The sequence below is a fragment of the Corvus moneduloides genome, chromosome 3 (genome assembly GCF_009650955.1).
Source record: "Corvus moneduloides isolate bCorMon1 chromosome 3, bCorMon1.pri, whole genome shotgun sequence".
NCBI classification, from domain to species: Eukaryota; Metazoa; Chordata; class Aves; order Passeriformes; family Corvidae; genus Corvus; species Corvus moneduloides.
Window position 1 is genome coordinate 108,963,708 of NC_045478.1, and position 26,222 is coordinate 108,989,929.

Genomic DNA, 26,222 nt, shown 5'->3' on the forward strand with positions numbered 1-26,222 from the left:
TAACAGCAAATTGCTCCAGTCGGCAGGCCCAGGCGTCCTGCCTTTCCCCAATGGCAGCTGACGGGAGCGAGTGCTCAGGAATACACCTTCCCACTCCCAAAAACTGTGAAAGATGTGGCACTGCCACCAGCGCTGCTGAACTGTGTCTCATGTCTAACGTTCTGCCTACGTGACGAAGCACAGGACATTCCAAAGATGCTCCGTCAGAGCTGCGCACCACGAAACCCCGTTTGAGGTGAAAACGAGCAGAAACTACCGGGAGCGAAGCCTTAACTTCGCCTTCCCCTGCCCTTGGCAGTGTTGGGGCGCCCCCCGGCGCGGGGCATCGGGTGCCCCTCCGGGCCGGGCTGCCGCGGGGTGCCCGGGCGGGACAGCGCGGAGCGGCGGCGCAGCCGTGCCCGCGGCTGCCATGCGTGCTCGGCGCGCCGGGGCTGCCCGCGCTCCCGCCGCGCACGGCTCCCCGCGCCTCCGCTCCGCGCCGGCCGGGCGGGCGGGCCGGGCAGGTGCGCGCTGCGGCTGCCGCTGCCCCGCTCCCAGGTAGGGCCGGCCGGCTGCGGTGTGCGCGTCCCTGTGTGCGCGTGTGGTGTGCGAGTGTGTGCGAGTGTGTGCGTGTGCGCTCCGCCCGGCCCCGGCAGGCTGCCGAGCCGCAGCGGCGGAGGCGGCGGCAGCAGCCGCGGAGGTACCGCCGGCTCTGGCGGGGGGGCCCCCGCAGGTAGCGGCGGCGGGGGGCACGGCCGGGGGAGCCGCGGGGTCGGGAGGGCGGCGGGGCGGGCGGGAGCGCGTCCCGGGGCTGGCGGGGGGCGGCGCGGGGGCAGCCGCGCCGCGGGTGGCGGGGGCGGCGGGGGCGACCCGCGGAGCCGGCGCGGAGCCCCGGGCAGCGGCGAGGCGGAGCGGCTCTCTCGTTGCAGGTGGCGGCGAACCGGATGCCTCTGGCGGGCAGAAGATGTGTCATGGGAAGCAGGCGAGCGGCGGCGGTGCCCTCCCGGCGGCGCGGCGGCGGGCGCTGGCCGCGGCGCTGTGGCTGCAGTTGGCGCTGAGCCTCGGCCCGGGGCTGGCGGCGGGCGGTGAGTGAGTGAGGGGCCCCGGCCCCGTCCCCGGTCCCCTCCTCCGCCCGGCCCGCGGCACCCCCTCCCCAGCCGCCCCCGCAGCCCCGACCCGGGGGGAGCGGGGAAAGTTCCCCCCCTGCGCTCCCCACCGCACCCCTGCGCGGGGGCGCGCAGCCTTTGGCACCCTGCGCGGGGACCCCCGGCAGGAGGGAGCCTCACCCCGGCCCCGGCTAGGGAGCACTGGCTCTCTCTAAGTACAGCTTCATTTTGAAACAGCGTGATTTTTAAAATTAGAAAACAAAAAAGCCTTGCCCCGCCGCGGTCCGCTCAGACATCTCTTGGATGACTCTTAGTGCGAAATCCCCATGCAGCTGGGAAAAGCAGGAATTTGGGGAGGAAGCTGGCGATTCGGGTCTGCAAATGCAACGTCCTTCAGCACTCTCCTAGTGGAGGAGCGACCCAGCCTCATTTGGCCTTTTTAATTTTAATTACATTTTTAACACTATCATTTAAATTACTGAGCCTGTGAGATATTTTCAGCAGGTACTTTTAATTACAAAATTGTTTTAAATTGATTCCGTAATTAGACTTGGATTACTGGAAAAGTCTTAAAGTAAACTGCTTTGCTGTAAAATGAACTTAGCTGTGATAATGAGAGCAGCTTCATGTTCCTACTCTGGCATGGTATTACATGTTTGTGTTGGGGGAATAAGCCATTTTATGATTGAATCGCATCACTAATGGCAGACAGAGCCCAATATAAAAATTGCTTGGGCTTCTTCTCATGCCAAAGACTTATGCCAAAATTTTCTGATTTGAATGCCTAAGCCCCAGCAGCTCCAATCCAGATGTGTTTTCTGTCACTGAATATGGATTTACAGGACTACGGCTGAAGAAGACTTCAAAAGGTCATCTTGTCCATCCTCCTCCTGATGTGATTCAGTCCTAGTTTTCCCTCTGGAGACAATAATGCCATTTTCCAATAGAAATCCTGTGACTGCAAATGTGATTCCAGCTAAACAAGCTTTTAAACTATTGCAGTCAGTACATATCCCTCTTTAGAAATTAATGGCTTTAAAAAAAAAAATTATTTTATTCCAACTGTGTAACCCTTGATTTCCTGGCCAGTTCATGTTTCAGTGTGGTGGTGCTATTCAGCCTGTCCTGTGCCTTTCTTGGGATTGGAGTTGTGTGTGCTCCTGTCCTTCTCTAACCTCCTTCTTATGGCTCCATTCATAAAAATGAAGCTGTTCCAAGGCCCCCTCCTCCCCGAGGCTCCGCATATCCCACGGTTTGATTGTCAGCATTTATTTAGCTGATTAGTGCAAGAGGTTTTTCAAAATATGGCTTATATCTCCCTCAAATGGAATAGTTTTCATCATAGCCTGCAATAAATTGTTGTGCGATGTTGATCATTATTAATGCTGCTGCCTTTCACCTTGGTAGTGTAACTAATTCTGTATCAAATTTCATTTGTAAGGCATTTTAATATCTTTCAATAATTTGGGGTTTTTTTTGGTCCAGTGTCTAGGAAAAGGCAATGCACTGAACGATTGTGCATGGGCATAATCAGCGGTGAAAAGCATTCATTGCTGTTCTGACTATTGCTATTATTTTCCAGTGTGGCTGTGCTCAGAAGGTAGGCACTGTGTAAATCCCAGCAAATGTACAGTCCTTTCATGTGGTAGAATATTGTGGTTATTGGGTTCCCTTCACCCTGAGTCATTCGAGTGGTAAAAATAATGAGCTTTGTAATTAGAACAGAGGACTGTGAATTAGCATCCCTATTTTAGGCTCTGTTGTATATGTGAGCAAGCTCACTGTGCTTACACAGCTTGCTGTGTTTGCTGTGAGGGCTCAGCTTTTGGCTCCCCAGCCTGTGACCCAGAGTCTGGGAACTTGTAAGCAGCTGTTGACCAAAGTTGTGATTTCTTAGGACTTTGAAAATATTGTTTCTGTAGGACTCTCATTTTATGGATTTGTGTATTTAGACACAAGGCACGCGGCATTACTGACTAGTTTGGAAAATGTAGCCCCAGCCTCTTTCTATCTTCTCATTATCTGTTAAATAAGGATAATCATACTTCTCTCAGAGATTTGAAAAGAGCTTTGATGACATTTAATGAAAATACTATGGAGGTGGAAAGAATTTGTTTCAAAAGCTTTAGAAAAACAACACTGACAATATGCAGAAATAAAAACTACCTCCCATATTAAAACATTAAAATAAATAGTTTAGGGTTATTTTTCTATAAAGTAATCCACAGTTTACATTTTGGATCCCATTTACAGCTTCTTCCCTTCCTTGGCTGATACCAGGATTTGTCTCCTGTAATAATCCTGTCATGACTTGTGTGACTCCTTCTATTTTATATCTGACTAAGCTCTATTGATTGTCACGTTCTACCATTTCACCCCAAATCAATACTACTTATAACTCTTTTTTTTCCTGTCAATAACTCTACAGAGAGTAACTTTGTTTATTACACTTTGACTTTCGCAAAAGTGGATCTAGCGAAAAAATGTGCTGTAGAAGTCAACTCAAATGAGCAGACCTTTCAGCTATCAATATCCCTCAGTCCTCCCTGATGTATTTAAAACTGTGCTGATAGGGAGGATAAAGTGTATCTCTCATACTTCAGCTTGTGGCTTTCATCTAAACATTTTTGTTTTCAGAATCACAGAATCATTTAGGTTGGAAAAGACCTTTAAGATCATCAAGCTGAAGTGTTAACCCAGCACTGCCAAGCCCACCACTGAACCGTGGGCCCAAGTGCCACATCTACATGTCTTTTAAATACCCCAAGGGTGGTTGACTCATCCACCTCCCTGGGCAGCCTGTTCCAGTGCTTGACCTCCCTTCTGGTGAAGAAATTTTTTCTGCTATCCAATCGAAACCTCCTCTGGTGCAACTTGAGGCCATTTCCTCCTGTCCTATTGGTTGTTACCAGGGGAAGGAGACCATCCCCTACCTGGCTACATCCTCCTTTCAGGTGGTTGTAATGAATGATAAGGTCCTTCCTCAGCCTCCTTTTCTCCAGGCTGAGCCTCCCCAGCTCCCTCAGCTGGTCCTCATAAGAGGGGACAGAAAAAAGAGATGAAGTAGGAGCATGCTGGGAAGGCTGGTGTGAGGAGAAATGAAATGCATAGTGGATGGAGCTGATGACAACTTCCTTTGGAGTTTTAAGGTGTTCTACAGCATTCACTGTGAAATCAGTAGTATGGAGATAATAGCTGTAACAATAAATTTTTAAATCTATTTCAAATACTTGAAACTATATTAAAATAGTGGAGGATGATGAAATCTAGAAGGAGAGGCAGAAAAAGAGTTCAGTAAGCTTCTGATTTTGAGGTTTGTTATGTGGTCTTCTATTCAGACATGACTTGGGTGTGTGTCTGCTTTGTTGTCATGGGTCAGTTGGGTGAACTGTGTTCTTCTGCTGGGCCCATTGGGGAATCTCAGGGCTGCAGCACACATCACCACAGGCTTGGAGGGGGCCATGACGTTGTCTTGCCTCCTGGCCTCGAGCAGGGTCAGCTTTCTGGCTGGTTTTCTTGTTCTGTTCCATCTCTTTGATCTTCCTCTGCAGAAATGCACACTCCAGTTCCTCCAAAGCCTGGATGGCTCCAGTTTCTCTGAACTTTTCCCAAGATTTTGTCGTGCTTTCTGGATTGCTGGTTATTCAGACCATGAGCTTGCTCTCATGGAACCACTTTCCTGTGGAATGCACCTCACTGGCACTGAAACAGAGCTGAGGAATATTTGCCTGTGCCTTAGAGCTCTGCTCCTGCTCAGACATCCAGGGTATCTGTGTTGTCATGTGGGATGCTGCTGGGTTATATTCAGCTTCTGGTTCCCTGTAGCTCCCAGGCGTGGTCCTGCAGGGTTGTTACCTGGCCAGATCTTCCTATTCCGTGTTGCTGCTTTTTTTGGCATTGCAGTCAATTTGTGGTGTTTCCCTGGCTGCGTGTTCTGCAGGCAACATCCCTGCACATTGCTGGTGCTTTTAAACTGGGAAGTACATCGTGTATGATGGTAAGGAAATCTGGCATGTTGTGAAACCTTCAAATATATTGAATTTTAGTGATTCCATGGAGATTAGTGGTGGGCTTCTTTTTCTGTACCAAGGCTGAATTGTTACTGCTCTGTGATTGTATTGCATTTGATTGAAATTTTGGTTATGCCTTGGTTATGGTAACCACTGACTTTGGATGCAGTGACCATTAAAAACACATTCCTCAGGGTTCTGAGGATGGTGGACTTGTTTCCCTGGAGTAATACAAGTTTTTGTGTGTGCTGATGATGCAGGCCTACGATAGGGCTGACTTTTTGGTAACCTGCAGTTGTTTCTGGCAAGAAAAGCCAGCCAAAGATTTGCCATAACTGCCTTACATGTGATTTTGGGATTATAAAGAAGGCTTTCTGAAAACTCAGAATGTTTTCTGATACCCTCTCACTAAGTCTGTAGTTAATGTATGTTACTGTCTCCATCTCAGTGCGTCTGCTTCGCTTGTCAAGCAAAATAGACATTTCAGCCTCGAGTTCCCTGTACATTTGATGAAACCATCAGTTATTTTGCAGGATTGTTTCTAACCTCCAGTTTATTGGAGAAGCTCAGTGTTTTGGAAGGAAGAGATTCTTCCCACTGTGACAGGATCTCAGTGCCAGATGTACCTCGTGCAACCTCTGTTCTCAGGAGTTAAGTACCGTTCCGGTGCTGTTCTGATTGCAAAGTGGCAAGGCCGGTGACATCAGAGGATGGCAGTTCATAATTTGTCTTAGTGGCACATCCACTTGAGAGAGGTGGGCATATTTGATAGATTAATATTAAACCAGTTTCTTAGCACTCTGCAAGAAGGAGCTTTATCACTGATGTGCTGTGCCATTTGGAGACTGAGGTTAACTTTGCGTCTCTGCTTTGCTCCCTTACTCCCAGGATTGCAATAGAGTATCTTTGATCTCTATATTAGGGATGATTACAACTTTAGGAGAATTAATTAATTAATTATGCTTTGCTTGATTTTCTCATCTGTAAAGTAGATGAGCGATGTATTTTGTGGGCGTGTTATGAGGGAGTTTGAGAACCTCCCAAAGAAAATGTTACCGGAATGAGAAATAGGAGTTTTAGCAAAGTATAAACTGAGCTTTACCAAAGTAGAAGGTTCTTTAATATTCATGATTTTTGTTGTTGGTATTTGTGGGGTTTAATAATTAAATATTCTTACCAGAACAAGAAGGATGCTATCTTTTTTAACTTTTACAGATTCTTATAGATTTTTTTCTACAGCATTGATCATGTACTCAATTTTTTTCCCAAATATTGTCTACCTATGATTGCAGTTCATTTATTTTTATAACAAAATACACATTATTAGAAGTAGGAAACCTTGCACTTGTGCTGTGCATTTTCATGAGGTTTTAGGCAGGAGAAGGACAACAAAGTGTGGCCTGAATTCGTATTTGCTGTGTGCCGGTGCAAATGTGAATGAAGCCTGGGCTACACTTACTGGTGAGCATTGCTTAGAATGAGAAAATGAGCTCGAGGGATAAAGCGGTGTAGTGTGTACAATTTGATTCACTAAGTGGAAAATTTTGCTTTGCTAACATATGAAGAGGACTGAAGGTACAAGTATCTTACCAAATTCAGCAATTTAACTGTGAAACGGGCATCTCCTCACTTGGTTTTTGTATCTCCACAGCCACTTCCTTCGAGGTGGCACGAGCAGAGCATTATGAAGCCAATTATGGGCGTTACATCTATTAATTCTCACAGTGGTGTGGTTTATAACACCAGTTTTTGGTGTCCACATTCACCTTCTATCTGACTGTGTTACCCCATTGCTTCTGTTGACACCAAGTTTGGCCTCCTGCTTCTGAGAAGGGGTTCCCAATGGCTTTTCCTGAACAGCTGGGCTGCTGATAGGATTTATCCGAGTCGGGATGTTTCTTTCTCCATGTACTGTAAACAGTGGAAGGGTTTGGTGGTGCCATCTGTGCTCCCTGAGATCCTGTGGGGGAAATGTGTTTCCACATTTGTTACCCTAGAATCTTTTATGAGTAGTGTCCATCCTGGGCTGCTCTTGTGCTTGTTCTTAAGAGATTGTACCAACCTTTTTTTAGCTAGGGTGGTTCCAGAATTTATCAGGAACATTTCTGTATTAATTTATTTTGTCAGTTTGACCAACTTTAGAAAGGAGTATAGGAGCTTTTCTGCCAGCGTCCCTACTTACTTTTGATAAACATATCTCATTAAACTCACAATTTTGACAAATATTCTTGCTTGTGGTAGCTTAATAGTAATAAAAATGTCACTTTTTTTTCATTTAGCTCTTCTCATCCATGGTGTTTAAAGCACTTTATAAAGGAACATAAGTTTTATTATGTCCCTTTGTAGATGGAGAAATGACTTTAGAAAGATTAAATGTCTTGAAGACACATTTCACGTAAGAAACAAATGTTGCCATAGACAGGGAAGAGATCCTTTGGATCTTCATCCGGCACTTTCTTCTGTAAATAGAATTTAGGGAAATTCCTAACCCACATTTTTATAATAATGGCCTCTATAATAGGATTTTTTGGCTGTGACTGTCATCTAATTGAGATGAGCAGCTGATTTCCTATTCACTTAAATTGCTACTTAAGCAAATCACAGAGAGAGTTTTTCCAGTGTAGTTTATTTGCCTGACTCCTTTATGTCTGAGATAGCACATGGCATTTTTCCAGACACCAAAAACATCTTCAGAATAACAACAAAAAAAAGTGTTATGAGTTAGGGTAGAGCCCCCAAAAATGGTATTATGCAGGTTTCTCATGGTGTAAAGCCCATATTAACAGGAAGGGTATTTCTGCCTTGCTCAGTCGTTTGGTTCATCATCACAGTTTGCACGAAAGGGCAACATTAGAGAAATATTGTGTGTGATTTTAAATTAATTCTAGCATACTTGAACAGTTAGAGAGGAGAAGATCATTGCATGATCAGGCAGCTCCGTGCAGGCTGTGGCACGAGTGCCGTTGCCTTATACTCCCATCCCACTTTAGGAATCAGTGGATGTGTAATGTGCTCCCATAAAAATATGGGTTCATCTTGCAAATGTTTGCTCATGAAAACCTAAGATGTAATGCAGAGGACACAGAAGGATGAAACAGGTCTGGTCGCTTGATCCTTTCTGCGCATGGTGAAGCAGGGCTAAGGATGCAGCAGAGTTTCTGTGTAAAGCCAAATTCTGCAACTAGTAGAAATTTACAAAATCTGGAAACTGAAAAGAGGAAACAGAGCTTACAACAGCCTGAGGAAGAATACAGGTTATGTTACTAAGGGTTAGATTATGTAGAAGTTGGGTTATTGAGGATATAATGAGATAATAGCCTAAAAATAAACTGTCTTGTACATTGTTAAAGAAAAAATGGGATATGGCATGCACATGAACCAGAGGAATCGTTATATCACTGGACTCCCATTCTGGAGACCAAGAGAACATGCTAAAAAGAGGAGGTTGTCTTGAAAATGCAAAGCCTTCAGATCTTTTTTGGTACTGCAGAAAGGCAGCAGAACTCATAGCTGTTTAGCTGTCAAGAGGCTGGAGAACACCATACAGATTCAAGGGAAAAGCTGCCATACCTGCTGGGAGGGAGAAGATGCTCAGAAAAAGAAGCCTGTAAGCACAGGGTCCTGCTCTCACTTCTGTCATTAGCACCAGTGAGTGTGTACAGTAAAAAAAACTATGGAACAGAAATTTCATTTCCATCTTTCAAAGCACGGGACAGCACACTTGAGAGCAGGGTCACAGAAATAGGAGTGAAAAAGCTCAGAAGCACCTCTAGTTTATCCTCCTGCCCAGAACACAGGAGTCACACATTTACCTCAGGCATGTTACCATCTGAGACTTTAGGTTGGAAACTCTACAGTCTATCCCAGTGCTTCGTTGTCTTAACCATTAAAAATGTTTTTGTCAAGTCCAACTCAAATCATCATTTCTGTAACACAGGACTCAGAGCATTTCTGTCTCTGGTGTCGGATTCCCAAGCATTACTTCCTCCACTGTGCTGCCTGTCAGTGCAAATCAACCAGTGCTGTGTCTTGGGCCATCCTGGCTGCTCCTGTCACTTTCCTAGGTCAGGCTGGAAGAATCCAGACTGCCCCAGTCCGGCAAAGTGTCTTTGAAAAGTTTTGGATGAATTAACAGGCAGGGAGCTGAGGTTTAGCTGTAATGGCCTGATGTTCATGTGTCGCTGCCAGCGCAGAAGGAGCTGTTGTGATTCTTGATGGTGGAACTTCCATTTTTCTGGTTTAGTGTAGCTAAGTTTGTATTTAACACGAGATCTGATATCTTACCAGCAGCTATCAGAAAGGTCAGGTTTGCTTTGCTAGTTCAGGAGGGCTTGCAAGGATTTTCCAAAGTCACAATTGGAGAGCATCAGGAATAAATCTGAGAGCCCTCCCATAAAAGATGCTTATTTACACAGTCTGTTCTCCTTGGGGATATTAGACCAACTCTTTGTACTTGATCATGATGTAAACAGTATGGTTATTGCCGCAGTAAATTGCACCCAAGTGAATTTGTATTTTACTTCTGTAGACTGAGTGAAGTTGTATATACTGAGCAGCCCCGTGGTAATAGATTAGATCCACACAAAAGCCAGTCAATAGCTTAAGACTTCCATGTGTGTTTGCAAACAAACAATTTTAACTGGAATTTTTATAAGCAGCTGCTTAACAGCTGTCACCCCCAGTGCCTGAATTCCCATTTCCAGTGAAATGGTTGCTAATTGTGGGTATCCAGAAAGATTGTGTCATTCAGGAATGGCAGGGGGAGAGGTGGGGGATATTAGAGAGAGTGTGGGGCAGAGTTGCTTGGTTAAACTAGAATGGAAGTTAGATTTGGAGCAGCACTAAGAGCTGAATTAGTAAGAGGAGGTCTGTGATGGTGTGGGAACTGAAGTCAACAGCACTACTTGGCTTGGGTAAATCTTTTAGCTGTAAGAACTTAATGGCATGCAGTGTGGTTTTTTTATGTATTTCTAATACTCTGTGGAAGCCTACCATGCTATTGCTGTGTTTGTGTAAGAATGATTTGTATTCTGAAAGCCATGGGTACTTATGAGACAGAGAGGCATTTTTTCTGTATCTCTCCACTTAGTTGACATTTTTAGGGATATTTTGTACACATCATCTTACTCAGAGAAAACACAAATGATCCACTTAGAACTGCAAATAAATAATAAATAATTTGGTCTCCTATAAATTGGACTTATAAAATAGCTTGATTGCAATTACCAGCTTTGCAGTAATCTTGAAGGAATTAAGATAAAATGGTGTTATCATGAGCAATAGTAAAAATGAAAATACACAGACATTTGTCTTGATCTTGTAAAGTGCAGAACACTCTTCTCCCCTCTGAAGGGGCAACATACGCCCAAAAAGTACAGTCGCAGCCGTTCTGAGGGAGCACCACACTGCTGCATCCACAATCCTGCCCTACCTCTCCTTGGGTTCACAAATGATCATCCTGGGCAGTTCTTCCCATTGCTGACTCATACAATCACATGCTCTCTTCTCTGCACTCCTTTCTGTTCTCCAAGGCCTGAGGTTCTTCTCTGGGGACAGTGAAGAAGTATGGGGGCTGCAGCCTCTCTTTTCATTAGACATAATTCCAAATTAATACCATCTGGAGTTGCACGGGTGAGCTGGAGGGGTGACATGGTTGTGACAGCACAGTACTCACATTTTAAACCTCCCCCTCTCTCTGTGCTATGGGATTCATGTCCCTGAAAGCAAGGCTGTTGTTTCAGGCCTTGCCCCCTTCTCTTTTGACGCTCAGAAATGTTTGCCCAGATGGAAGAATCCAGCTTTCAAGTCTAGCAGAGTCCTTCCCTGCTGGTAGCTTGTGCATCATCTGTCACTGCTGCCCTTCTCCACTGTGTCTGTCTTGGAGACCAGCACAAGAAAGGTACAGTCTAGACTGATTTTTTTGAAGACTAGGCTGGTCGTTTTAGTACAAAGGGAAAATCCCAGTGAAAATATTCACCAGATAAAATATATGAATGATTGCACAATGTGCATTTATGAAGCCCAACTCCATTATACCCATGATCTCTTGGAAATTAGGTCATGATGGGACACACCTCTGCACAGTGACCATAAGAGGTGCCAGTGGAAGAAATTGTAGGAAGGGGCATCTGGTTATAAAGGAGGGATGAAGGAAGGGGTACGTAGCTGTCTTTGCATGCAGCCATGCACTGATGCACTTAGCATGCCCCTTATTAATCTTAAGGATAGCTGCATGGGTAGGGAGGAAGATAAGTAGATGTATGCATATATGCTGAATAAGAGTAAGAAACTAAAAAAACCCAACCACCCAGCAGTGAAACGGCGAAAAATATGCTCCTCTCATTGACAGACATTCCAAGGTTCTTACGCTTGCTCTTAACATTTACAAGGTTGCCTTTTACACTGAGAAATGGATGAGTGCTGCCTCTAATGCTTTGTTTAGGCACAAGAGTGATACTGGAGTCATGTGAGGGATGGAGAGCGGGATAGAGTTGGGTATATTTAGATTCTATTTCATTTTTATTTCATATTCAGTAACGTTACAGAGACGGACTTCATTCCTCATTTCAAAGAAGTCCGTCAGATAAATTGCGTTCGCTGTGGAGAGAGGAATTTTGTCAAAACCAAGATGAAAGATGCCTTTCTGCAGTAGCCTTGATGTACTAGGAGGCGTGTTCTTGGATGCTGCTAATAGGTGTGCTTTTTAACCCTGGGTTCTGCATGTGGAAGAGTTTTCTTGGTTCTTCCAATAGGCTGTCTGAGAAACCTCTGAGCAGGTAGATCTGTGCAGCTCAAGAAGTCAGTATGTGAGCAGGCCAAGGTTACAGGGCTGAAAAAAAGAGTACTTTAAACTTTTTTTTAGAATGCCAGTGTTATTAGAATATTAATAAATGTAAGGGGGCTCTCATTTAGAATAGCTCAGAAGTATGTCAACTGGAGGTTTTGCTGCAGTGCATTAGTATCACAGGTAAATGATTCATGACATTTGCCATCCTGGCCTGTTTAAAGCTGTGATTTAAAAATGCAGACTTTCAGGGAAAACAGTTATAAATCTGAGTTTTTATATATTTTATAAATCTGATCTGAAAATTATTTTTTTTCCAGAGGAACAATGTGGCAGCTCCCAGTTGTGACTCTGTAGTCATCTTAGCATTTGCTGTTTAGGACCCCTTTTTGCCATACTTAATCTCAGTTTAATTCTTTGGTTTTATTGGAGAGGAAAAAGTCCTTTGGTAGTGCGTATATAGATACATTGTTAGAAAAAATATTTTCCATATGCTGATATTTTCTGTCCTTGCTTTCAAGTGGTTCTGTTATCGTAAAATCTCCTCTGAAGTACAAACCCAAGGCAGTGCAGGGAGCTGCAGCAGGGTTTCAGGAGCCAATGGGACTGGCAGCTTACTGTGAATGTTAACATGAGACTGCTGTTTGTTAGCTTGGAAATCCATTTGCTGGTTTTTCCCTGATCTGAACGTGTTTGGAAATAGGATGATGTAGGGATTTTCCTATTCATCAGCTTTCCATTTCTCCTCTGAATTTCCTATCTTGCTCAAGGCAGTCATTCAGGCCGTGGGGACTCTGGTCACCAGGAGCACTGCCAAATTTCCTACAAGAGCAAATCTGGATCCTCTGTATTACCTCCTACACTTGACCTTGGGAATGGAGGACATAGGGGTGAGAAGAGTTTTTATGTGATGAAGAGATTTGGCCTCATGAAACAGTTCTAAAACAATGCCCCCCTCAATTTACATGCAGGGATGAGGAAAATCTGCTTTTTCTGGAACACAAGATGATGCTGATCCTTCTGGTTTGATGTGCAGCCTCTCCTCTCAGCGTCTGAAGACCACTCATTCTTTCTCCTTTACATCCTTGCCAGTCCATACTTATCTCTTCCTCTGACCTATTTTTAAAAGTACTTACCTGAAAATAAAATGAACAGGTGGACTAGTGCCTTTTCTGGGAGATTCTCTGGGAAGTTACAAGGCAATTTAAAAATGTTTAATATGTCTCTTTTTATAATTTGGCTCCCATTCAGCCTTCTCCAGATCATCTGGTCTCTCTGCTGTCTAGATCAGCTAGCTTTTAAAAAATGTCTTCACGCACACTTTTTAACCATTTGCCTTGATCAGAAATACAAAAAAATAAGAGACAGAAAAATGAGACAGGGATGTGCTGGATGGGGAAAAAGGTAGTCGAGGGATGTATTATTCAGAGCTTTATTTAAAGCTTCCCTTTTCTTCCTAGTTGTAATGGTAGTTTCAGTCTTGACTCTCTTATTGAACTGGACTGTATTCATTTGGTTTGTTCTATGCTATTTTTGTGGGTTTTGAAAGCAAGGGCTGGTCAGTGCTCAGTCCTGAGTGTTCCTTACTATCAGTTCATATGATCTGTGGTTGGAAGGGAGTGATTCTGTACATCCAAGCCTAATGACCTGAATTTGTAAAGCTAAATAGCAACACTGCTACTGGCATGACTCACTATTATTTTTAGCTCTGAAGGGGAGACAGTGGAGCAAAGGTTCATCTTTCCATACCAGCTGTGCCTTTTGTTGAACAATCTGATATTGCTGAGAGGTTTAGTGTTCATCTTTCTGTTTTTAACCAGACTTCTCCAAGATGCCATGCATCTGTTTGGTTTCTATTCATGATAGGTTCATTCCTTGAGAGAATGGCTCTCTGCTCTTCTGGTTCTGTACAAGCCCTGGCATAGGACAGAGACTTTGCAACTTGAATTTTTGCTGGAAATAGCCAAAGTAGAAAATGTGACTGATTTAACTGAAACAGCAACACAGAAGTCTGTGAATTTGGTTTGTGCTATTCAAAGTATAAATATTTCCTCCATTTTCCTTTAGAGTGCTAATTATTGTATGTTAATAATTTTTGGAGGTGAGACATTTGGTAGTACTGGTATAATAAAGGAAAAATCACATTTTCCCATGGAATAACTGATCCAGATTCAGTTTGCAAAAGTGCTCTGATTTCTGAAAGCTTTTGTTCCTAATCTCATGGAGTGCTGCAAAGCCTACCAGGCTGCATGGCCTCTGTGCTCCTGCCAGGGTTACCTGGGGAATACCTGGTCATTAAAATCCTCTGTTGCACCCAAGCAGTTCCAGTTTCTAGCATTGAATTTCTAACTAAAGCTGAGTGGTGATACTGTCAGATTTGAGGGAAAAAATGTTTACACCTTAAAAAAGCAGTGAAGTGACTTTGGAGTTTAAGAACTGCTTTAGAAATAGCTTAAGCATTGAAATAATCTTAAAGTCCATAAACTTTTGGTGAAACAAAGGGCCTGACCTACTGTTAAGGTACAGGGTAAACAGAGAGGTGCTACTGCCTTTGGGACACTTGCTAAGACTGTGACCAAAGCAAAATCCTGCATTCAGGTTACTGAATAGTGGGGTTTGGGTCCTAATCTGTTGCTCATAATGATGATGGAGCATACTTGACAAGGAGATTACTGGTTTTCTGGTAAGTTTAAGAAAAAAGAATGTACTTTGGGAAACTGCACATACAGCAACCTTTTAATGGAAATAAACCACGTTATCAGGATTTAAATCTAATTTGAATTATGTCTTAAGGAGGACATATGGTGAATATCAACTGAGTGACGTTTGTACGTTCTCTGTAGTGAAGTCTCGGTCTGCTACGTGCGGAAGACTTATCTGAGCCAAAAAGGGAAGTTAGGGCAGAGAATAAGGAGTACAGGGGAAGAATGTGCCTTGCATTATCAGGGGATTGCAAATTCAGATAAAGTAAGACACAGACATTTTGTCAAAGAAGTTGGGTATGTAAGTTTAAAGCTTGCTCTAGGCAGTTTAACTTAGCCAGCACTTCCAACAGCTGATAACCTAAAGTGACACTGACCTTGGCAGACTTACAAGGGTAAGATTTGCACAGGGATGAATTATTTCTTGATCAGTTGCTCAAGTATATGAGGCACAGTCCAGCATTCCTTCAGTATTGATTGTGGATGTTTGTTTTATCCCAGAACAAACATACTGATTGCAGATAGTGGAAGTAGAACAGTCTCTGTATATTTGAGCTCTTCTCTATCCATTTTATTGTGTCCTGGGGCACAGTGATGCTACTGAGTTTGTGCTGTCCTGCTCTCTCCACTTGCCTTCTTGACTCATTTGTTTTTAAAGCTGTAATGCATAGAGTAGGAAGTAGTGGTTTTGTTCAGTAACTATCTGTACAATCAGGTTTTTTGGCCAGATTTTTCTTTTTTCTGGCCTCATTGCCTCCCCTGTCCAGGAGATGCTTCATGACCTTGGTGTGTGGACACACAATTCCAATAGCACAGGTCGTTTTCAAGTGTCAAAAGTGGCTGCTTTGGGGCTGTCAGTGTTTAGAGACACAGTGGAGGCAACTTAGCCACAACGTCACTATTTTTAATCCACCCTCTGTGTACTGAATCACTGTATCTCTTGCTAAATCTGTCAGGGTCTGTGGGTGGTAAATGCTGCTGGGATGTAAATCCTTTTTCTTGTGAGGAGCTACCCAGACTCAGGAAGTAAAATGCCATGGTGGGAACAGAACTCAGCTGTACCCTCCCCGTGCTCATTGTAGTGATTTCTGTGTAGCAGAATTGGGCAGCTCTGGAGTCCTAGCCCTTTCCTGGAAGGTCTTAATTTGCAGCCCAGTGGATAGAGCCTTTTGGTTGCTTAGACTAACTGAATGCTGTCAGTACCAAAAGTCCCACAGATATTCTCATTTTCAGCTTAATATATTAAAATGCCTGTGATTAAAAAAAAAACAAAAACAAAAAAAACAAAACAAAAGCCCAGCCTCAAAAATGTTGTGTGATACCTCTGGGAAAGTGACAGCTGAAGGGTCCCTTCTAGATCTTCTGTTGAGTGACTTGCTGGGTTCAGAGATGATTTTGCACGTGGTACTTTGCCCATCTGTTCTCCCTGCTTCCTCAGATCCCCTGAGCAGAGAAGCACAACTCAGAAGACTTCTGTTCTCTCTGCTCTTCAGAGAGAAGAAATTGTGTCAACTGCAATACACTGTTTGGATGCAAAAAACCCTGAGCTCGCAGGTAAAAAAAACCCAGATAGTATCCCTGACGTGTGTAAGGCGAGTTGCCCAAAGAATCCCAGTCCCCTTGGTTTTAGCAGTGGTCACTGAATTACAGACCTGACATTTTTGGACAGCTGTGTTTTTTGTTTGCTTGTTCCTCTGTTAGACATTTAAATAAAGGATGTAATACTGTGGTGAGAAACGGCTTAATTTATACCATTTTCTTTATCAGCATGGCCTTTAAGTCAATAACATGTTGTAAGACTCAAGCTTTTGTGAGCTAAATCTCTGCTGACAGCACATGATTGACTCAATTTTGCAGATGGGACAGATTTCCGTGTTGTGTCTCAACCTGTCTTATGATTACTTGCACACAGACCTATCCACTGACAACCCAAAAGTGTTAATGTGGGTGAATGCTCACACATATGCCCTACACATATGTGAACACCCACTCCTTTATGCGTTGCTGGAGGAAAAAATATACTTGTACACAAGAATCCTGTTCTTTATACATGGGGAACACAGGATGCAAAGTTATGCAGCCAGAAATAGGAGCAGGGGGTTGAAATGTCAGCTTGTAAAAAAAGGGCAAATTAATATTGAATGGTTGTATATTCAAGGAGGCTGAGTACGACAGAGATTTGTACTTGATCATCGATCCTTCTTCCTTCAGTAGGTCAGCACTTGTTAGCTCCAAATCTGAGGCTCCTTTCACCTGGAGGTTCTCTTAACCATGCTCTTGTGGGATACCTGTCTGTCTCACAGCCCTAGGCCACTTGACACTAATTCCCAGTAATTGCTGTCAGTATTGAAGGAAAAGCTGGTGCTGAATCAGCAAGGAGAGGGAATTGTTCTGCTGTCCCTGGAAGTTTTACATTTAGCACCGGTTGTCACACAAGGCTGCTGTGGCCTCCCTGTGTATTTTATGAATGTTACCTGGTTCAGTGAGGACCACAGGAGTTCTGCATCAGAAGTAAAATGTCACAATTAAGTAGAGAAATTCAGTTTCTAAACTTTCAGGGAACAATTTCTTATTGTAGAATATCCTGAGTTGGAAGGGGCCCACAAGGATTGTGGAAGTCCAACTCCAAGCTCTGCACAGACTGTCCCATGGATGAACCATTTAGGATCATACTTCTAGAGATATATTGAAAGCATTTGAAAATACAAAATCTAGCTGACTTTCCAATTTTCTTTACCTTAATGCCAGTTTAGAAATTGTTACTTCTGTTCAAGAGACTTCAGCTGTAGCAGGCTGATGCCTCCACAAAAAAAAATTTCTGCCCTACTTGATGCTGTAACTTATAAAACTGAACAGGGGAGACCCTAGGTCTCTCTGAAGGCTTGATTATGACTCCAGTTGATTTGCACAGCTGATGGCTTGAATTTCTTTTAGGTTCCAGAGTTTGTCCTCTAAGCATTTATTTTCCCATTTAATGAGAAATCTTTGCTTGGGGCTGAGCCCTGACACATGAGGTGGCATTTCAAGATCAAATGTTATTAATGTAAAAATAAAAGGCACTGGAGACCACTGATTTAATTGAAGGACTTCATTTTCAGAGGTGATTTATCCCAAATTTCTAGTAAGAGTCCATGGAAGTTGTGATTTTGTACCATTTTTTGAAACTGGACCCTGGCCTAAGACACCTCAGTCACATGGCACCATTAGTGGGGACTTCTGGCCGCTGTACTGAAATCTCTTTAAAACATGACCATCTGCCCAGTGTTCTGCAAAGGCAGGAAATACTAATTATAGAATATTCTGACAGCTCTGGACGTAGGACACAGCTGAATCTGACCCAGTATATTCAAAAATTGAAGTTGATGTATATTGAAAACTGCACAGCTCAATAATACTTTGTTTTCTGAACTCTTTTACCTTTGTGTAAGTATATTAGACAAAAGGAGTATTTTTAAAAGGCATTCAGTACAAATTTGTATGAAAATGGTAGTGTTGCTACAGGATTTATTATGAACTGTTACATAAATAATCTGCTTTTAAACAGCCTCTAAATACCTATTTATGCAATGGAGCAGTTGAAGAGTTAGTATGTATTTTAAGACTGACAGTAGCTTACTGTGTGCAGCATCTTTGGCTTGTACAGCAGAACATTTTTCTCTTAACAACATTTTTAAAAAACCAAAGCAAATACCAAGAGACATACTGTACACACACACACTGGATTTAAATATAAAGTTCAAGTCACATAGTGAATCAGCTGCAAGCAGGAAAAATATTAAATCTGATGGGTTTTTAGTAGATGTTCTCCTGTGCTTAGATGTTGTAAAGGTTATTTGTCAGTAGATAATGCTGTATACGCTACGAGTTGAATGACCTAAGCTGAAGAGGTTTCTAACTGGATATATGTTAAGAACTGGAACTACAGAGCCTGATGCCCTTAGCTGAGCCCATGAGAGGACTCCTCTTCAGCCACACTGTTCAGTTCTGCTTTACTCTGTCTGCAGCCCTGCTCACAGACCTGGGGCCTGCTCAACAAGGGCAGCGCCTGCATCCTCTTGCCCTTTGAACAGCAGTGGCCCTTAGTGTTGTCTCCCTGCTTTTGAATCTGGCTTCTGACTCTGAATTGAGAACCTCTCCCACGGCCTCTGGGTAAGGTCATGTGTCCCTTGCTACCAAAACCAACTGTGTTCTGTGAGTGGTTTCACCTCTTGTTAGACCATTAATGAATCTTGCTCCAGACATCAAGCTTAACAGCAAAATTGCAGGTTTTTAGTAGGCAGTGAAATAATCTTGACATTGCTCCAGGCTTGTATTTGTGGGATTTTTATGCAACGTGCTTCTGGAATTGAGTGAAATATTGTATTCTGCCTACTCATTCTTCTGTTCTTCAAGTAAATATATACTTAAGTGTTTGCTGGAGGCAGTGGTTTTTTAAATCAAACAGGTTATATTTATTTAAGCATGGATCTTCTATCCACTCCACCCAAGCAGGTGACAGTTCCTACGACTGATTATCCAGGATGAGCACCTCTCCCTTATTCATGAATATGTCTTCTGTATGTGCAGGAGGGCACTCGTCCCATTCTGAAGTGGTCACCACTTCTGCTCACAGATGCGTCCCTGCTCTGGCCTTGCCATGGTTCTCCAGGGGAATCAGTTGCCATGGGGTTGGATTTGTCTTGTTCTCAGGTTTGTATGGCCACACCAAACAGCTGCTGTGTGGAATGAAGGCAGTGCCTGTCCCTGGTCTGCCTCAAATGGGCTGATCCACTGAGATTCCACCGCCTGTGGGACTTGTCGTGCAAGACCAGCGGAGATGTCCTTGTGCACCTTGGTTCACTGGGACACAGTGGTGAGAATCCCACCCATATCCTGCCTGCAGGGTGAGTTTGTTTCAGGGGTGCAGAGCTGTGGCTTTATGTTTGAAATCTGGAGGAGTAAGTAGTTGAAGTAATTGCTAGCAAATTGTGTTTCTATTCAATTTTGAAAGGAATATATGATTTTTTCAGGGTTGTTTTAGCCATGTGGGAAGACTCCTTAGGCAAACGATCTGACTGTTTAGAAATTAAAAAAAAAAAACAAAAAAAAAACCAGAATACATACAATATCTAGAAGATGATAGTTTTATCCTTTGGGCATATGTCTGTGTAGGCTGAAGAAATTAGTGGAGCTGGTCTCCCACCTCAGTTTCCTTAGTGCCCTGTATGTGTTTTATACAACATTTTGGTTTTATAAGCAATCATGCACACATGCTTTCTGATTGCTCTGTTTCAGACTCTGGAAAGTTCTGCCTTATATAATGGGTCTGGAGTCATAAAGATTTAAATTGTGAAGTATGTTAAATAAATCACATATTTCTTTAGCATCAACCTCAAAACAGAAGACTCAAGATATTCTTTGTTTTGAATGCCTCTTGAAGACTAACAGTTACTAAATCACTGTCTTCTCAATCTCCTGGAAGGAGGATATGATCACTTGTGGCTTACAGTCTGTCCTTGTATTAGGTACAGTCCTTTGAGATGCAGGGACCATAGGTGATCAACCCTGCATTCATTTTTCAACAAAAGAATTAATCTGACTGATAACTCAGTAGAATTTTGCATTGAGAGAGAACTGCAGAAATACTGTGAACCATGCACTTACACTTTAAATTTTTTAACCTGTTAGCCTTTGTGCATCTGTCTAATCTGTAAAGATGTCTAAGACTAGAGCTGTCTGGGAAAAAAAGAGGTCAGAAAAGGAACCACTGACCATATATATTCCCCCTTTCCTCTGCAGTGCAGTAAGCAAGAGTGCAACGTAGCTAAATTTTTATTGATGCTTTTTCCATTTATTCTCATTGAGAAAATTCCCATAGGATCGTGAGCTATTGTGACATGAGCCTTTTGTTACATTCTGGTAATAGGAAGTTTTGAGATCACAGTCATATTCCGTATGTGAGATCTCAGCAGAAGAGGTGGAATTCTGACAGCCTTTGTCACCTGCATCTGTTGTATCGCTGGTCTTGTCTTTGGAATCTTGGTCCTAAGAACACTGCTAGGGCCACGAAGGGGCAGTTGCAGGACAGGATGCAACCTTCTCACTACTTGATTTGGAAGATCAGATTTTGGCTCCTGGCATACTGGGTCATTGGGAATGTGTTCTTTTTTCCTTTAGTTGTGAACTCTGTGGCTTCCCTGTTCGCCTTTGTGTACAGTGTGGTAGGGTAGTCGATCCAGAAGATCCAGAGTTGATCCAGAGAAAGATGTGGTGGGCTTTGGCTTCAAGTCATGGAAGAAGCCTTTAACAGTGGAAGGAGTCTTTATAGTTACAGAAGCCATGTGGCTATTGGATTAAGAATCTAGAGGACACTTCAGACTGCAACAGGCTACTGACCACTTGCCTTTGATTGGAAGCAATCTTCACGATGTAGCAAATTCTGTAGACTATTTTCCTTTTCAAGGATTCTCTTTTTCCTTGGATAGACCTGGGAATTGACATAGCCCAGTGAAAGTTTCATCTCTTGTGTTTGAAGTGACGGATATATAAAGTTGCAGATGAGTTGTGTTTCATAGGAGGCATTAAACTGGTATTCATGCGTATTTATGTTCTTTTGTTGTATGGGGAGAGTTGAATCTTATCAAACTACACCAGGGAGATGTTTTCAAAGCAGAAGACTGTAGCTGTTCTGGTCCTATGTGAATGTCTGAGAGGAATATTTTAAGTCAGGGTAGCTGCAAGCTGAGCACTCCACTTTAAGCCTCATGTTTGACTCATCAACACTTCACAGTTGGCTGTAACAAATTGCACTGCCTGGTCTAGTCTAAAGGATGTCTTTTTTCTTTGCCATTTATGCATCAACATCCAAGTCTGGTGTTATGCAGGCACTCATTTTAAAGGGGATTTCATTTTCAGACACTTACAAATCATATTAGTCAGTCTGGGGCTGAGCAGATAGAAAGCAGCTCGGGAGAGAGGGAGCTTGGGGTCCTGGTCGACAAGAAGGTGACCATGAGCCAGCAGTGTGCCCTTGCAGCAAAGGCAGCCAACAGCATCCTGGGCGGCACTGGGAAGAGAGAGGCACTGGGGCTTGTTTCCGGTGAGAAGAGGTCAAGAGAGCTGGGACTGCTCAGCCTGGAAGAGAGAAAGCTCAGGGAAGCTCTTACTGATGTGTAAAAATAACCTGAATTCGGGAGGACAAAGAGGACAGAGCCAGGTTTTCGTGGTGTCCAGTGGCGGCACAGGAGGTAACAGGCACAAACTGAAACACAGGAGGTTTCCTCTGAGCATCAGGAAACAGTGTTCCCATTGTGAGGGTGACCAAGCACTGGTTAAGGATCTGTAGTGCAATGTAAGTGAAGGGAATGACAGAAAATTAAAACTATTAAGACATTAGGCACAGCAGTGCTATTGTGGTTTGCTGTTGCTGTTACCATCCTTGTTATTGCTGTTATGAGTGGCATAGTTGTTTTTAGCTTAGCCTGGCTACCATCCTCAGCTGAAATTAGGAAGTTTGTTGCATTGGTGTCTTGATGAACACGCAACATGACCGTATGGTGCCTTGGCTCAAGTAGGACCAAACTGCTAAGGCACAGCTCATCTTCCTCAGTGTCCTTGTGTTGCTGCTTCCGTGATAGGAACAGATGGCATAGCAGGAGTGTTCTCGGCTGGGTTAAAACAAGATGCAGAAGGTCAAATGAGCTGGCTTTCATTGGAATATACTGGCTGTTACAGCTAGGTGTTGTCTGGCAGTCAGTCCTAGATGTAATTCTCCATTGCACAGATAAAATCAAACATCTCTCAAATATGGCAAGAACATACCACACAGAAATGAAGATTTCCTGAAGTTGCAAGGTGACTGATTTCATAGACATACGTTCATTTTGAGACATTCTTCCCATATCTGGTTCTGAACGTGTGGATACATTTTCGCTGTGTAGCAGTGAAATGGTTGCTCTGTTGGCAGCATCTCGTAGTGGGTTGCATAAAAGCTATGATGGCCTTGAAACCTTGAATCTGGACAGAGGGTTGAAGAATACTATATTTTAAGCTCATGATTCAGTGACCTTAGTTCAACAGTGACAAGAGATTCCTGCCATCTGAGTAGATAATTAAATGAACTCACACGTGTAAAATGCATTTTCTGGTTGCTCAGATGTCTTTATCCCACATGGTCTCCTCATGACCTCCATGGTCTCATCGGAGGTGCCAGTTTTGTCTGAGATTGTGGAAGTTGAACTGTGCTTGGTTGTAGAATTTTAACTCCTTGGGATTGGAGAGTGCTGCTGGGGTGATGGGAGAAATTTTCAATCACCTTCTACTAAGTGTTCTGTTATTTTACTTCATAGCAGTTTACACCCATGCCAAAAGGAAAACATTTTTTATGCTTTTTAGACTATATTCAGTGATGTTTGCTCACTGTATTTTGGTTTTCTGTGTATGCTGTTAGAGGTAGGCTAATTTATGATGGCATGTGATTGCTTGTTGTACTTGTTCTTCCTGAAACTGGGGATGGAAAATGCTAGGAACAGAGCTGCAAAGTGATTTTACCTCATTTTCTCCTTGATTGCTTTAGCATTAGGTTGATCTACATTCTCTTCTTTGTCTGGCTTGCATTTCTTGGCCTCTTAATTTTCAGCATAAAATGTAAATAGTTACTCACTGATCCGCATGTATATGAAAAGGTGGAAGAGGTCAGTGAAGAGTCTAATGATGAGAGGCAGAGGAAAAGTGCTTTTGAAAATATGTTTCTAGTTTGATTAGATTTTGCCCCGGTTCTAAATATAAAATCTTTGCAAACTTACAACTCCTGTAACGAGGTTAGGTTATATTCCCAGTCAATTCTGGCCAGCACACCATTAAGCAGGCATTTTCTAGTTCATAACTGCAGGAGAGACAATACAGCAGACTTTGTGAGGAAGGCTTTGTGTGACTGCGAGATGGTCTGGTTTTTGTAATTATCTTAATTGATCTAGTAAAATATATTTCTTTTCCTGACAAGTGTTGCCTTGGTGTATCCTGGAGGCAATCACAGCTACATCAGTATTACTGCTGCTCTGAAAGTCACAGCTGAATATGTCAGTGGGAGTCAAAGTAAAAGGTGCAATAGAAATGTTATGAATTATTATTAAGATACATGAGAAAGCTCTGCAGGGAAGAACTGGAACATCTTGGGAAATGGTCTGCAGTCAGCCAGCTGGGAAGGCTGAAGACAGAATGTTAATAGAAATGTTGTTTTTAAAAATCACCATGACATCAACATTTATATCAAGTGCCGTGTGCTGGAGCTGCTTATATAACTGGGATTATATTAGGTGTGATGAGCAGATGTGTAGGTGAGAGGGGTTGTGCTGTGTTGGGGAAGGTGGAGTTGGCAGTGAGGTTTGTAGCTAAAGCTGCTTCAGTAGGAATCCTTGTTTTCAGTGCCCTGTAACTTTGTACTGAAGCATTTAACTGAAATTTTCCATTCTTGTTTTATCTCTGGCTTAATAGCTACAGATTTCAAGAGATATTAGGACAAGATGTTTTAAATACCTAATTGTGCTCAATGTGTTACTTCTTGGGTTGCCTGTGCAGAGTTATTTTGGATATGAGAAAGAAAGATAGCATCAACTGACCAGTGTAACTGGTGTGGGTTCCAGTAGCATGTTTGTGTCAGTTATGGGAAAGAAAAATCCAGAACTGAGTCGCCTAGCGTGCATGAGAAGCATCTTGAGGGAGTGTGGTAAGTACCATACATCATAGAAATCAGTCTGGTATTTCCCTGGCAGTATTTTCCTCCAATTGTAGGAAGAAAAAGGGGAAGTGTCACAGTTCAGACCAAGGAAACTGAAACATAAGTTTTTGTAATTGTGAAGTAAAGCCCCTCTGGCAAAATTTCTTGGTTAGAAGGATGATAGTTAAGAAATATCAACATAAAAAGTCTTTTTGTGGTGAGTATCTTCTAAAAAATGACATAAGCAATTCAGAAGTAGTTCAGGGACTAGAACAAGTGATGAATATTTCACTAAATGTACTGTTGGAGATACTAGTTGCAAACATACTGTATCCTTTTTTTATCCTCTAAGCAAAATATGCTTTAAGGCAGATTTCTTCTGAAGAGCCACGGCAGGAATAGGATATAACGTGCAGATGCTACTCTGTAGAAGTGTACTTTTAATACTGCCTATTTTTATGGCATTTTGAAGGTCAGCTGTCTAGGGAACATGATAGGGTTATGCAAGATTTTGAGAGGTCTGAGAAAGCTCTGCTGTCTTTTTTGGAGAACTCTGGTTTCATCCCCCTTCTTGCTAAGGCTGCCGTGACATATGTAAAACCTGTGTTCACACAGACTTCCCACACAGGAAAGAAGCTGCATGTTTTCTTTTGCAAAATCCCCAAAAAAGTTTATGTCTAGATAAGGAAAATTTGGTACTATTCTACTACCCTCCCGCATTTATGTATTAATATCTACTTGCAAAGGGCTGGCTCTCTTGTAGTAACTTGAATTGCTTTTGCTGCTCACCGGGGCTGAAGAGTTGCTGCATTTTTAGATTAAGTTAATCGAAGTTGTTCTCATCCTAGTCAGATTTTTGTCCTTCCTCTGAATACTTTCCATACTGAAAGGAGGCAGTTATGCCATAAATTACATCTTTTCACAAAACCTGACACTGAAATAGAGTTTGGTCTTCAGGCAAAGACACTACTTCTTGGAATTCAATTTCTCAACTATAATTATTTTCATTAATTTCTCTGTCACTGTCAATAGCTTTTTCTTCTCTACAAAGACATCAGTGGCTCCCTCTCGTGGCTGCATTAATTTCATTTGGATTTGTTGGTATTTTTTTTTTTTTAAAGCAGAAAAAAGCAGAGCACCCTCTAAGATTGAAAGCCCAAACCAAAAGAAAAAGTAGTAGTAGTAATAATAAGAATAATAGCTGTTGTTGTACAGAAGCAGCAATGTAAATTCATAGTGAAGAGGGAAAAGGGAATTTCTTGCAGGCAGAGCTGAAGAATTTGCAACACAACATGAGCTTTACTTTAACACATTTGTACACCATTGCTAATGAACAGGGTGCTTAGATAGGAAAAGGATTCAGGATTTCTACTGAGTGAAAAATAGACCTGTTACCTCACTTAGAGTGGGAAACTACTTTGGTTTTTGACCTTTTTTTTTAGTAGAATTGTAACACACAAGAGGTTTTTTGAAATAATGATGGGGTCTGTTGTGCTCAAAAATGCATCACTCAATTCCTGTTAGTTATTTATTTTGTGTTTATTTTCCTCCGAGGCTTTCCAAGCATATGTAAAATAATTCAGCAGTTGGGTTCTGCTGTTTGTAAAGAATCCATCTGGCAAATGGTGTGGCTGCAGGAAGTTGAAGCTAATGCATTTCATCTCACGGGCAAAGAGTGTACACAGGCTGTTGCTGCAGCTCAGCTGTCACACGCTACCTGTGCAAGGGGGATGGGACAGACACCAGCTCCAGGCAGCGTCTGCCAGCCCTGGAAGTGGCACTGACTCCCCCATTTCCCAAAGCAAGGACTGGTTTTAAGTACTGCCGTCGCCGTTTGCACACTGGGAGCTTGTGCTGTCCAGTTCATTCATTTTCTGAAGGTCATGCACAAGCTGCGCTCCCCCATCATCGTGTTCTGCCTCTCTCCTTCCACTCTGAAAGCTGCCC

At 42.8% G+C, this 26,222-nt stretch overlaps 1 protein-coding gene across 4 annotated transcripts in view; it reads left to right on the top strand.

Annotated features, from left to right (window-relative positions):
* Positions 1-472: 472 nt before the first annotated feature.
* SUSD4 (sushi domain containing 4) overlaps positions 473-26,222 on the top strand; it is a 72,323-nt gene continuing 46,573 nt past the window's right edge. For 2 of the 4 annotated variants that reach the window (XR_004239088.1, XM_032103410.1), the window contains exons 1-2: positions 598-712; positions 909-1,064. Coding sequence is in view for 3 of the 4 variants with exons in the window: in XM_032103410.1 (XP_031959301.1) it covers positions 944-1,064 (121 nt within the window). In the remaining variant the exon portion in view is untranslated. Of the gene's footprint in view, positions 538-597; positions 713-908; positions 1,065-24,244; positions 24,285-26,222 lie in introns of those variants that run through there. The other 2 variants (XM_032103408.1, XM_032103409.1) reach the window with 2 other exon arrangements.